The sequence below is a fragment of the Pleurodeles waltl genome, chromosome 5 (genome assembly GCF_031143425.1).
Source record: "Pleurodeles waltl isolate 20211129_DDA chromosome 5, aPleWal1.hap1.20221129, whole genome shotgun sequence".
Lineage (NCBI taxonomy): Eukaryota > Metazoa > Chordata > Amphibia > Caudata > Salamandridae > Pleurodeles > Pleurodeles waltl.
This window is the reverse complement of record NC_090444.1, coordinates 1,749,717,525-1,749,732,113: the sequence shown is the minus strand read 5'-3', so window position 1 is coordinate 1,749,732,113 and position 14,589 is coordinate 1,749,717,525. Positions and strand designations below refer to the sequence as shown.

Below are 14,589 nucleotides of genomic sequence, written 5' to 3'. Positions count from 1 at the left end.
TAATTGGGGCGGGGGGGGGGAGGATTGGTGTTACACCCTCTTGCACCCAACTTCTTACTCAATCAAAAAATCAAAGAATTGGTGCAGTACTGTGTAAGGCTTAGAAAACAGATTTCCCCCAAGGGAAGTTCATGATCCACCTTTGGACAATAGAGTTACATCTTGAGTAACAGAAAATGTAAAGATTAAAGACTCAAACAGCAGAGTGTACTCTGGTGTTATTACAATCAAGGCAGGGCTAGTGGCATGTCCGTTATGTATGCACCAACTGGCTATTTTTTATAAAATCTCAATACCTTGATTGGAAATTTACAACATTTTTGTAAAAGTGATATTCCTACTATATCCCAACTCAGCCCTACATTAATTTGTCTGAGCTAAGGATTCACAGTTCATGCTCACACACAGGCACTATTAATATATCTAATAATTAGTGCATAAGTCTAACCTTTTTCATTCTACATAGAACGTAGTTTCAGGTCTCAAACACCAGAGCTATTGTTCACTCCACACTATAAATAAAGTAATTAGTGCATATTTGTAATCTTTTTATACGAGTATAAATATTCTCCTAGTAATTTTTAGACGGCAAAGACTGTAGATGTCAGAAAAAGTTATTACCAGAGGAGTCAGAAGTGGGACAGCAGATCTGTGGATATTTTCTGCAGCAGAACAGTGGGCAGTGGAAATGCAAGTATTTTTGTCTTTTCCAGCAGTGGTGTGAGGATGTAGTTACTAGTGTTGCATGTTTGGAATCCTTTGCAGTGTCTGATGTTCATCCTAACCAGTATTTGTGGAGTTGACAAACTCTGTGGAATTTGGTGTTTTCCAATCATAGTCATCAGTTGTGATTATTTCTGCTGCAAATATTGTATTTATTTCACATTTTGTGCACATAATATGATACCCTTTTACTTTTAGGAGGGTCTTGGATCACCCTGGAAGGCACGAGCCTGGAAGAAGTGCAAGAAGTGTTTTTTGGGTCTCAGCCGGCTTTGGTAGATTTAAAAATGAATAACGCAACACAAATTGTGTGCAGACTCCCTCCTAAAGTAAGTTCTTTGTATTCCACAATGCATTTACCTCATTTTCAATTCTCCCTTCTTTGAGACATATTTCTTTACATTCTGAGTATTTGATTTATAGCTAATGTATGGTTCTATATTGAGTCACTAGGAAATTACATCAATGAGGTTAAAGGAAATGTTTTAGATACATCTTCATTGAAACATGCAACCAATTAGACCACCCATTGAACTACCCCTAAGCAAGCTTCTTTCATCTAATCACATTTTTTTTAAATAAATTCTAAGTTTCACTTCAAAATGAAAATGTTATTTAGTTTAAACAAAGTGAGGTACCTTCATTCTTTGATGAATACACAATGGCAGTTTACCAAAATAAAATGAGCCTTTGGTACTATTTTAAATATATATGTAAGACAGGTATTCGCCATTGTTAGAAATGGGGTCTTTGGTTGACAGTCAGGTTACCCCCTGTTCAAGCAAGTCCCCTCACTCTAGTCAGGGTAAAAGAGAATCACCCTCAGCTAACCACTGCTTATCCCCTTGGTAGCTTGGCAGAGCAGTAGGCTTAACTTCAGAGTGCTAGGTGTAAAGTATTTGTACCAACACACACAGCAACTTAAGGAAAACAGTACAAAATGACACAACACAGGTTTAGAAAAAAGGAAATATTTATCGAAACAAAACAAGACCAAAACGACAAAATTCCGACATACACAAGTCAAGTTATGAATTTTTAAAGATGAAACTCAAGAATAGCGCTTAGAAACACAAAATGCTTCGATGAGGTGTTAACACAGCGTCGTGACGGAGACGTTCCCAACAAGCCGACACCAGCGGCGCCAGACACGGAGTCACGTAGACCCCCAAGTACAGTACCTTTAGTGAAGAGTGAAAACAAGTCAATGCGCGAACTCGGGGATCGCAGCGTCTGTGTGAAACGTTGAATCCGCGCACTTCGAGCAGCGTCGATCACAACGTTTTGCGGCAACTTCCACGGAGTCGCGGACTCCAGCGTTCCAGCGAAGATCACGGAGTCGGTTGCAGGCGGTGTCACCGGATTCAGCAGCGGCGTCGGTCCGAAGTCATCCGAAGTCGATTTTCTTGGAGTTCCTCCAGCTTTCCTTTCAAGTGCCCAGGGACTGGATAGAGCACCACTTGTCAGAGCAGGAGTCTCTCCAGAGACTCCAGGTGCTGGCGGAGAGAAGTCTTTGCTGTCCCTGAGACTTCAAACAACAGGAGGCAAGCTCTAAATCAAGCCCTTGCAGATTTCTTCACAGGATGGAAGGCACACAAAGTCCAGTCTTTGCTCTCTTACTCTGGCAGAAGCAGCAACTGCAGGATAGCTCCACAAAGCACAGTCACAGGCAAGGCAGCACTTCTCCTCAGCTCTTCAGCTCTTCTCCAGGCAGAGGTTCCTCTTGTTTCCAGAAGTGTTCTAAAGTCTGTGGTTTTGGGTGCCCTTCTTATACCCAATTTCTCCTTTGAAGAAGGCCTTCTTCAAAGTAAAGTCTCTTTTGAATGTGAAATCCTGCCCTTCCCAGGCCAGGCCCCAGACACTCACCAGGGGGTCGGAGACGACATTGTGTGAGGACAGACACAGCCCTTTCAGGTGTAAGTGACCACTCCTCCCCGCCCTCCTAGCACAGATGGCTCATCAGGAAATGCAGACTACACCCCAGCTCCCTTTGTGTCACGGTCTAGTGTGAGGTGCAACCAGCCCAACTGTCAAACTGACCCAGACAGAGAATCCACAAACAGGCAGAGTCACAGAAATGGTATAAGCAAGAAAATGCTCACTTTCTAAAAGTGGCATTTTCAAACACACAATCTTAAAATCAACTTTACTAAAAGATGTATTTTAAAATTGTGAGCTCAGAGACCCCAAACTCAACATGTCCATTTGCTCCCAAAGGGAATCTACACTTTAGAGGGACAGGCCTTGCAACTGTGAAAAACGAATTTAGCAATATTTCACTGTCAGGACATACAAAACACATTAACCATACACTGCACCCTGCCCTTGGGGCTACTTAAGGCCTACCTTAGGGGTGCCTTACATGTAAGAAAAGGGAAGGTTTAGGCCTGGCAAGTGGGTACACTTGCCAAGTCAAACTTACAGTTAAAAAATGCACACACAGACACTGCAATGGCATGCCTGAGACATGAATAAAGAGCTACCTATGTGGGTGGCACAACCAGTGCTGCAGGCCCACTAGTAGCATTTGATTTACAGGCCCTGGCACCTCTAGTGCACCTTACTAGGGACGTACTAGTAAGTCAAATATGCCAATCATGGATAAACCAATCAACCATACAATTTGCACAGAGAGCATATGCACTTTAGCACTGGTTAGCAGTGGTAAAGTGCTCAGAGTTCAAAAGCCAACAGGAACAGGTCAGAAAAAATAGGAGGCAGGAGGCTAAAAGATTGGGGATGACCCTGCATAAGCAAAAAAGCCCAACAGCCATCATCTATTACACATTCAAGTCAAAGGTGCCTTTGTAAAATTAATTTATTGTTGCTCCAAATCAAAAAAGATTTATGAGAAAGTACCCGCTGCAACTCTATATCATCAACACTGAAAGGAAATTGCCTTGCCTTAGAAATTATACCTTGGCAAGCAATTATGGGCCAGATGTATCAAACTATTTTGCATTTGCAAATGGTGCAAAATTGTAAAATTCCACCGTTTGCGAATGCAAAATAGCCAAACAGACTTAATGAAAGGCATTCACATTGCAATTTAAAAGAATCGCTAAAATAGCGGTTCCCTAAAATTACGACTAAATTTTGAGAATCGGAAATTGCGATTCCCTAAATGGCAAATAGGGAATTTCTATTTGTGATTCTCTATGCACATGTATCAAGCATTTCCTAAATGTGAACTGGGCATTTAGGAAATGCAATTTCCACCAACTACAAGTTGGTTGTAACCATGTGCAATTTTAAAAAATGCATTAAAAATGCATTTTAAAAAGTACCATCTAGCTCACACGTGCCCCTGGGGCATGTGTGCACTTCACATGTGCACAATTACATTTTGGGGTGCCTCAAGAGGGGCCTTAGGCCTTCGGAACCCTTGGTTTTGCATTTCCTAATTTACGATCCCCTATAAGGAGTTGACAAATTAGGAATTGCAAAGACATTCGTACCTACGGGCCTGAAGGCCCGTAGGGACGAATGGAGGTGCATTTCTTTATAGCGGTTCTCTAGTAGCGATTGCAACTCTGTGGGAATCACTATTAGGGAATCGCTATTTTTTTACATACCATTTTGCATTTCTTAAATATCGATTTCTTAAAATTCTCTATTTAAGAAATGCAAAACAGTACTTTGAGACATCTGACCCTATATGTGTTTCACACACATTTGCAAGTGGTGGGGCAGCTGGGATTGTTGTCTATGGATCCCTCACATTCAAGACACTGCACAAGTAGCAAAGGTATTTTACATATCATCCCGGGAACGTTCTTTGGCAATCAATGACGAACCCTAGACTAGAGGGTATCACAACCTTAAACTACAGTATGAGATGCACAGACATTTCTTTTTACCTGCCCAATAATTAATCCTCACAGCCTTCTTTCCAGCTGGCCCATAACTATAGTTTTCTCTCCGGAAGAGTATTTCACAGCTCATACGAGTGCCAAAAACAGGCACTGAAGAGGGAGTGCCTAGCAGACTGATTTCATTACTGCTTTCAGGCCGAGATAACATATTTTACAAAATTACTGTTGCAATGCTTTTTTGAAAACATCATATCTATCACTAAATTAATTTTTTGTCAAATAACCAGAAGATCACTAATAATTACTGTAGTATTTTAATAGGCTGAATCGTGAAACATGTTTTATATTCACCTGTGGGCTTCTACCATAGTAACTGCTACTGTAGTCTAGACAGCGTGTGAAGCATTTGTATCCAGTCACTCCAAAGGCATAACAGACAAAATATAGGTGTGATCCACTTTTGCACAATATGCATGCAGGCCTTGTAGGCCTAGAATGACTACTTATAAGTGTCTAGCTAATGTCAAGATAGGCTTTTACACATGTACGCAATATTTTTAGGGATGAAGCCGCTGTTTACTTACCTCACATCAGTTCAAAGTTTCAGTGGCAGAACTAAAGAAACAGTTTTACCACCACTCATGCCCTTGGCGTAAATGTGCACTGGAGACCACATGGGATATTGACATTTTATGCCATTGGGGCATTTCCTTCACCCAGGAGAGGCTCGCGGGGCATGGAAGGGGCGGGGCGGCATGCAGGGGAGGGGTAGAAATAAACATTAAAATTATTAAATTAAAAATAAAAAACACTTACCTTCTCTGCTCCTGCGCTGCTCCTCTGCTGCAGACAGGCACAGGCTCCCAGCCTGCCCTGCGGCCAATCCTGACACTGCTGAGAGCAGCGTCAGGATTGGCTGGGAGCGCCCAGCCAGGGCTGGAGAGAGCACACTGCGCATGTGTGTTTGGCCAGGCCGAGACGGCTGGCCAAACATACATGCACAGTGTGGGAAAGTGATGTGCCTCAGTGTATTTTAAAGTTTCCGCTTTAAAACACTAAAAATAGTATAGTGCCTTCTGGCAGTTACAGATTTCTGGAAGCATGCAATACCTCTGCTGGTGGTATTTCTGTTCATGTAAATAACAATTGTGACTTCTTCCTTTGCTTTATGTGGTCTATGTATGGTGGAATCATGCTCTATCTAACTGTTTGTTTGTATCTCCTGTCTTTATTACTGTCTATAGTGTATCTGTTCTCTCTGCGTGAGTTCATGTTTTGTGTGTATGTGTTTGAGGGAGGCTTGTACTGCTGCTTCCTGTGTTGTATCCCTGCTTGATCATGGCAAGTGTGACCTGAACCCCGCACTACGCGTGGCTCCGCATCCTAGCTGACAATATGCAAGAAAAAAGTAACCAACATAGCAGGGCCCTTATGATATTGGCCTCAGCAGAAAAGATGTTTAGCCGAAGCCAGACAGGCCTGCTCAACTTTTGAGCGAAGTGGGAGGACTTTCAGTAGAAAAGGATACTCTCCTTGGAGAAACGCTTTGAGAAGAAACAACGAGAACCATTTGAAAATGTTGAACTGTTGAATTCCACTACCCTCTTCAGAATTCTAAATCAAGGAACGCATATTTAAGATAGTAGTGTTATAAATCTGTGTGAGCAATTTGTCTACTGTATTAATCCCACCAAAACTGTCTTTGAAATAGGAATCCAGGCAAGATGACTGGACTGCGCAGGAAGTGCCCACTGAATTTCCCATTACTGGATGTCCCATCATCCATTTGCACAGGAAGTGACACTGCCCATCCACCCCACAGGACTCACAGTGGAAGTATGCAGGAGGCACGCCTTTGGCACTCCGAAGGCGTGCGAAAGGCAAGCCAGTCTGTGCCGATTTGTGCCTGGTCTATGCCCAGCACCAGGAACCCTGGTCTTCCTTCCAGCTGCTACCCTGTAGCGGCCCATCACACCCTCAACCCCAGGTCCCACTCCCAATGCTGCTGCCTCGCTGCACCACAGAATACTGAAGGGGTGTTCATCTGCGCTTTCTGCAAAGTTTAATGCACTTACCCACACCCATCACTCATTGAACCCATAACAACAGCACCCAGCACCCCACTCTCTCATACTCACAGAGTCCTGCAGCCAACCACAAAACAATCCTCACTCACACGAATGCTGCTCAACACCCATTCATTCACTAAAAACTCCACCGAAATCTGGGACCTGCTGCTCGACAATGCCCCCAGAGCTACTTTTCCTCACAGAAACCTAGCTAAACGTTGCATCAACACCTGACATTGCCACAGCCACCCTTCCCTGGCTACAAGATCACAAGGCAAGACAGACTTCATAAACTTGGAAGTAGAATCACCAATATCCACAAAAATGCAATCAGCTGCACCACCTCCATGGACACATCATCCTCCAACTTCGAACACCTGTTGTTCAAGCTCGACAAGACAGCTCACTTCACCCTAAGTGGCAATCTGATCTACAGACCACCTAGAATGTGCACCAACTTCACCAGCACCATTGGGGACTTCGTTCAACCATTCGCCCTCAACGCTAGCAATTCTATCCTACTTGCAGACCTACATTTTCACGAGGAAGAACACAGTGACACCACCGTAGAAGCACTCATGGAAGACCATGGAAGCCTGGGCCTCACTCAATAAGTGAAAATACCTACTCACATCGGACGTCTCCTGTACCCTACTTTCACCACCTTTGTCAACACTGGAGTGGAAGACCCCACACCAATCTCCTGGCAGACCCCACCTTAATCAAGTTCAGCATCCCCGTCCCGGTCCAATCCACATGCACCACAACCAGGCCAGACACTGAAACTGGAATAGGATCACTGACAAGGACTGGAACACTGATCTCAACACCCACCGACCCCAACATGGCAAAAACATCCACAAGCTACCAAGAATGTCAACAATTGGATCATCTCCTGTGCCGACTACTTAGCCACACTGAAACAAAGCAATACACAAAATCTAGACCACATCAGTTGGTACACGTAAGAACTCAGGCTTATATAACACCACTGTAAAAAACTGGAGAACTAATGGAGCACTTTGACATCTGCCTACCACTAAATGATCCGGACAACCAAAGCCTCTTCTCTGGTGGACTGCATTGATGCCAGAACCAACAGAAGCAAAGAAATACTCCTGTGAAGGATATTTTCTTACCAGCGGCCTCCTCCAACTTGATCACACCATTGCAGGACCCCTGCAACAATTTCTCTCAATTCTCCATTAACAAAATCACTGCCATTTACAGCAAGGTAAACCTGCAACTGGACCAAAAAGACCTCGACAAATGCCTGCTGATCCCAACCAAAGAGCTAACGCCAACCACATAACCCATCACCACCCCAGAAGAAACAGCTGCCACTTTGAAATCCATTCCCTCAGTTGTATCGTATCCCTACCCAACTACTGTGGAGGACTGCAATCCATCAGGGCCATGCTCACACCCATTCTAAATGCTTCCACTTTTTCTGTGATGTTCCCAAGTGCTTGGAAACATGCAACGTTTTTTCCCATTGCTGAAGAAACCCCCCACGGACCCTTCAATGCTTGCCAACTACAGACCGATCTCCCTGCTTTCATTTCTGGTCAAGGTCATACAGAAAATGACCAACAGATGCATTACCGAATACCTCAATGACCACGAACTTCTTGACACCACTCAGTCTGATTTCAAATCCAACCACTGCGGCAACTGCCCTCATTGCCACCATCAATGACCTTTGCATGACTCTGGACACAGGAAACACACAGGCCTTTATCCTCCTAGACCCCCTCCACTCCATTTGACATGGTCTCCCACACCATCCTCATCCAATGCCTACACAACATCAGTATCCAAGGAAACATACGCCAATGGGTCTACTCCCTCCTGACTGGAAGAATCCAGCCAGTTAGGCTGGCACCATACATCTTGATGACCACAACCTCATCTGTGGAGTTCTGCAAATATCCTCCCTGAGCCTAAACCTCCTCAACATATACATGGTCCCTCTAACCAGCATCATCCGCTCTCAAAATATCAATGTCCTCTCATACTCTGACAATACACAGCTCGTTCTCTTTATCACGGACAAGACGCCCAGTACCCAGATCAAGTTCAATGCCAGCATGACTGAAATTGCCTACAGGATAAATACTAACTGTCTGAAGCTGAACACAGACAAGAAGGGAGGATCACTTCACGGTAGGCCTTCACCTGCTGCCCAACAGAGCTTAGAACTACACCCACCCCCACCACTCACACCAAGAACCTTGGCGTACTCATCAACAGCAAACTTGGCATGACCCCCCAAGTCAACGCAGTCAGTTCCACTCTGAACACGCTGAGGAAGGTTTTCAAATGCTCCCAATCAGCACCCAGAAATCAGCTACGCACACCCTCATCACATGCAAGTTGTACTACAGGAACACCTTCTAGGATGGGATCAGAAAAAAACATCCCCAAGGCTGCAGACTATTCAGAGCTTAGCAGCCAGAATCACTCTTAGTCCCCCACTCTACACTCACATCACATCAACCTGATGAGCTCCACTGGCTAGACTCACACCTGCTCAGTGCCAGGATACCTTCCATGGGTGATAGGGCGTTCCAAAAATCTGCATATCATGTATAATATACGGAAGGTTCACTTTACAATTACAGGTTTTTTTCAGCCTAGGTGAGATGAAAGGCTAAGTCGCCTTGTCTTTATCTAATTGGTTGTGCCTGAAACATGAAAATGAGGGAGTTTTTGACTTGACCCTTTTTGCAGGTCTATCCCCAAACCTTTTGCCTAGCCAGTGCTAAAGTGCTTGTGCTCTCTCCTTACAAAATGGTAGAATTGGCATCTACCCAATTGGCGTATTTAATGTACTTGTAAGTCCCTAGTAAAGTGGCATTACCTGCGCTTAAGACCTGAAAATTAAATGCTACTGGTGTCTCTGCAGCACTGATTGTACCACCAACTTAAGTGGCACTTTAAACATGTCTCAGGTCTGCCATTGCATCCTGTGTGTGCAGTTTTAAAATAGGAGTGGGGAAAAATTAAACTCTGCCGGCGTAGTTTACTGAGTTTTACCCACTTTGCGTTCAGACTGGAGAGTGGAGTTCCAGCAAAATTCTGCCAACTGCTGCTTGGTGGAGTTTTTTCTCGCGTGCAGCTAACCAACATTAAGCTGGCGAGCGGGAGTGAGAATTTGCATCCCCTAGCGAGATATTTGGGCACTAGAACGCTTCTGGTGAGATATCTCAGCGCAGGCGATTTAGGCAGGTTGTGACCATTTGCACTGAGAAAGCTGCTGCTCCAGTAGAAAGTCTACTTGAGTGGCAGAAAGAAGCAGTGCCCTCTGGCGCATGACATGGTGGTCATGCTGATTTTACAGTGCGGAACAAGCTCCTGGTGCTAAAAATCAGTGCGAGCAGTGCAACGTGCCCAAATTCTCCCCGCTCACGGAACTCTGCGGCATCTCATGGAGTTTTTATGTAACTCTGTGGAAACTCGACAAGTTCTGCCCACCGTTATTTATAAACTGCCATTTTGACCTGGAAAAATACATCTTTTGTCAGGCCCAAACCTTCCTTTTTAATACACATAAGTCCACCTAGGGTAGGCTCTGGACAGCCCAGAGGGCAGGGTGCAGTGAATTAAAAAAGTTGCACATGTACTTTTTAGTTTTACATGTCCTGGTAGTGAAAAACATTGAAATTCATTTTTCACTACTGCAACACCTAGCTCTCCCATAGACTGAATTTGGATTTATGTTATAACATCTACTAAGTGATCATTTCCAAATGGGATCAGGTAATCAGTTCATGTTTGGTGTCTCTGGAATTGTAATGAAAAAATCTCAAAAAGTTGGATTTAAAATTACAATTTTGAAAATGCCACTTTCTGAATGTTGTCAATTTTTTGCCTTATCCATTTGGGGGGCATATTTATACTTGCCGAATTAGCGTCATTTTCTGGATGTGGAAACCTACCTTGCGTCAGTGAGATGCAAGATGGGCATTCCTGTGCAGAAAACAACTCTATGGGTCTTGCACCATATGTATCCCCCATGCTAAATCATGGACTAGGGATGGGGGCCTTAAATAATGGCGCTAAGCTTGCGTAGCACCATTATTTAACACCTGGGTATGGCAGGCGTTAGGGGACCAGTGGGCCTATTTCTTTGGTCAGAGACCATGGAAAGAGCCCGCAGGTGCCCTTCCGTGGCCCCAGGGACACCTCCACCCACACCAGGAAGACCCCTAAGGATGGGGGGGGGACCCCATCCCATGTAAATAGAGGTGAGTATATACATTTTTTTTTTAAGTGCCATAGGGGGGCCTAACTTGGGTCCCCCTACATGGCACTGTGCCCGATGGCCGTGCACAGGGAACATAACTTCCCTTGGCATGTCCATGGGGTTTTAACGTCAGAAAATGATGCTAGACTGGTTAGAGGCATTATTTTTGCCTCTGCCCATACTAGTGTCATCCTTTGACGCCAAACCCCTGTTCCCCCACTCGGCTAGCGTCCTTTTTTATGACGCTAGCCGGGCCTTACCGCCGGCTACCGTCCTCCCATAAACCCCCAGCCGGCGTCTTGGGATGGTGCTAGCCAGCGGTATACTTTTTTACGCTAAACTGCGTTGGTGCAGTTTAGCGTCAAAGAGTATAAATATCCCCCTTAGTGCCTTCAGTCTGTTCCTGGGTCACATGACTAGGTGTAGCTGGCAGTGTGTCTTTGTGTATTGCTCCAAGACTGTGAGATAAAGGAAAGATAGATGTTGGCAGGATGGGCTACTCTGAGTTCATAAGGGGGAGGAGCTGTCACCTACCAAACTTGCACATCACAAAGGCCCTGCCTGAGAACTCTCACAAATGCTTGTCAATAGGATATTAGGACCCCAGACAAGCTGGGGCCAGGACTAGGAGGAAGGGGATGCCTGACACCTCAGGGGGGGAGTGGAAAACTCCAGAAGCTTCTCCAATTTCAAATTTCAAAGTAGACACTGGGTATAAATATCAGACCTCAGACCCCAACTCTTCACTACACTTCTGGACCTGTGGATACCCTGCCTGGAAGAATGACTGCTGTGTTGAGGGAAGGACTGCCACTTTGCTGGACTACTGACCTGAAGGGACTCCTGCCCTGCTGTGCAGTCCTGCTGCCCTCTTGCCTGAGTAAGAAGGACTGGGCCTGCATCTTTTGAACCCAGAACCCCAGAGCGACTCCAGGGGCTAATTTGCTGGTCTTCTGATCTGAAGCCTCAAGGACCCAACAGACTTAAAACAACCCTGCACTTGGACTTTGCCATATGTGAGTCTACCCTACCAACTGGTGCCACTCCAGTCCTGGACCCTTGGAAGTGGGTCCACGATTCTTTGCCGATCTCTCTGGACCAAGTGGGACCGATGCATTTCCTCTTCTGAGCAGCGCAACCTTGAGCAGAACCGACTCACCGCCACCACTGAGTGGATCGGACCCATCACAAAGACGCACACCCCCTTTGCACATCCTCAGCTCAGGTTCTTACATCCCTCATTGACGGCAACCTTGACGATGCTGGACTCCGCATATCACCCTCAGCTCCTCGGTACCAACACATCACCCCAACTGTACAACACTTCCTCAATGCTGGACCTCACATTGCATTCTCATCCATCCTTGGAGCTGACACATCGCTTCGCTGTGTGATGAATCTTCTACGCGGATACTCACAACACCCCGCAACCCAGGATTTAAGGTACTTTGTTCAGCGGGCCTATCTGGGTCACTGTAGTGGCCAGTGATCCATCACAGTTGGCCTGAACTTATGACTTTGTCCGGTCCAGTGCAACCAGATATCAACAGTTGGTGCTTTTGCTTTTTGGGTGCTATTTTCAGTCAAATCTTTAAAATTGCATATCTCTGGTTCTACTGATTGGATTTGTGTCATTTTGGTTTTGTTTTAATTATTAAAAATCACTCTGTATTTCTAAGTTGGTGTTTTCTTTTTCTTACTGTTTGAAGTGTTGCACAGATAGTTTACACATTCCTTCTATATTAAGCTTGACGGCTCTGCGCCAAGCTACCAGAGGATTGAGGACAGGTTAATTGAGAGTGTGCTTGTGCTTCACCCTGACAAGGATTATGGTTGCTGCTTCACCAAGGTTCAAACCCCAGTCAACTAACAACCCAATTTCTTACAGGGAGTATTCCAGGTTTCACTTGTGCTCATGCTTGCTGACCACACCATTTACTGGTGAATATCCAGCCTGGGATGTCATGGTTCAGGAGAAGACCATCAACTCATTGTCTGTAAGACCCTCTAAGAGGCCTCTAGTGTAGAGAAAAAAAGACAGTTCTGGTACACCAATCCTGCATTTTGAACAATCATCAGCCATAGGCATTCTAGAATGTTGCTGTTGGAAGGTGGCTCAGTAGTTGTGTGGCCTGCACAAGTAATGGGTCCACACACAACCACCACTGGGAACCAAACACCCCATTGTAGCGCTTGACTCTCATAGGGTAGCATTGCAGAGCAGTCCAAGGCTTACTCAAGGTAGGCGGTGTGGGCTATAATCGCCATTCACAAGCACACAAGAATAACACCCAATAACTGATTGTCCAGTCTGTGCTTTATATTTTTATAAAGTAAAAGTACATTTACTACACAAATACTACTCAATACCATGCAACAATTTACAAATATACACAAATCAATGGAATTACTCTTGGATGACATTGTGTAATCTCTCCCCAAGGGGAAATATAATCCAACAACCCACCTGGATATTTGTATCCTAATGCAACATTTGACAGTAAAGTAGAATGAGCGCACCTAAATCTGGCAAAAAGGTACATCTACTTTGCAAATAGGTGGCTGCCAGTCTCATTACTCAAATCAGCATCAACAAGGAACATGTAAAGGCATGTTTAAGCAATTTAAAGGTTAGGATTACTTTTGGATTACTCTTGGATGACTTTCAGATTACTCTTGAGTAACATTCAGATTACTGTTGATTAACATTTCATAATACCATCCTACACTCCTAAAAGGGCACAGTCCCAAAACAAAGAACAAAACCCCCAACAAGCTTGTGCTTCACTCAGAGTTGGAACCCTTGGGGGGGTTACAATCCTTTTGTCCTACCCGACTTAGAGTAGGAACACAAACTGCGTTGGGGGGAGGCTGCGCTGCTTCCTCAGCTCCCCCTGTCCAGGGGCATTTGTTTGGTGGTGGCCCATCTTCCTGGGGCCACCACAATCTGGCTAGGGGCCTAAATCAACCCTGGTGCCCCGCAAGGCATTCTGGGGAGGGACACATAGGAAATTAGCAGCTTTCCTGCTGGGGCCGGGGAGGGCCACATCGCCACCAGAGCTGGTGTGCTGCCAGGTCCCACCCGCACACCCCAACACCATGTAAGTGCTCGCTCTTTGGGGGGTGGCACAGGGAGCCCCCCCCTGGCCGTCCCTGCCGGCTCCCCGCATGTCCAGCACCTCCACGTGCTGCCGCAGGAGCCAGCGTTTCCTGTGGTGTCTGCCCACTCCTGCTGGCAGACACATGCGGGGGCTGCAGCCTGACTGGCCGTCTGGGAGAGTGCAACGGCACTCCCCCCTCCTCTTCTGCATCTTTGGGACCCCTGGATGTGGTCCGGGGCCCCTTCTCGCCTTTACGGGGAGTGTGACGGCGCTCCCCGACGAGCTCCGCTTCATGGGGCCCCGGGATGGGGTCCGAGGCCTCTCAGGCTATTTTCACGCCCCGACTTTGCTTCTCGTGAGTCCCCGGGATGGAGTCCGGGGCCCCTGAGAACGATCTTCACGGGGAGCGCAACGGCCACAGCCGGCAATAGCACACCCCCAGCCACCTCCCTGAACAGGTCAAGCTTCACAGGGCCCTGGGGCCCCTTCTTCCTCCAGAGGGAGAGTACGGCGGCACTCCCCTGACTCCTGCTCCTCTCGGGGCAGCCCCTGGGCCCTGACCCATCCTGGAATCACAGTCTGGAGCAGCAGCAGAGCCCCATGCGCTTTGTTGCTGCAGCTGGAAAGGTCAA

At 46.0% G+C, this 14,589-nt stretch overlaps 1 protein-coding gene across 1 annotated transcript in view; it reads left to right on the top strand.

Moving 5' to 3' along the window:
* Positions 1–14,589, top strand: part of PKHD1 (PKHD1 ciliary IPT domain containing fibrocystin/polyductin) — a 1,684,711-nt gene that overhangs the window by 411,667 nt on the left and 1,258,455 nt on the right. The window contains exon 28 of the mRNA XM_069236642.1: positions 922–1,052. Within this exon, the coding sequence (XP_069092743.1) occupies positions 922–1,052 (131 nt within the window). The remainder of the gene's footprint in view (positions 1–921; positions 1,053–14,589) is intronic.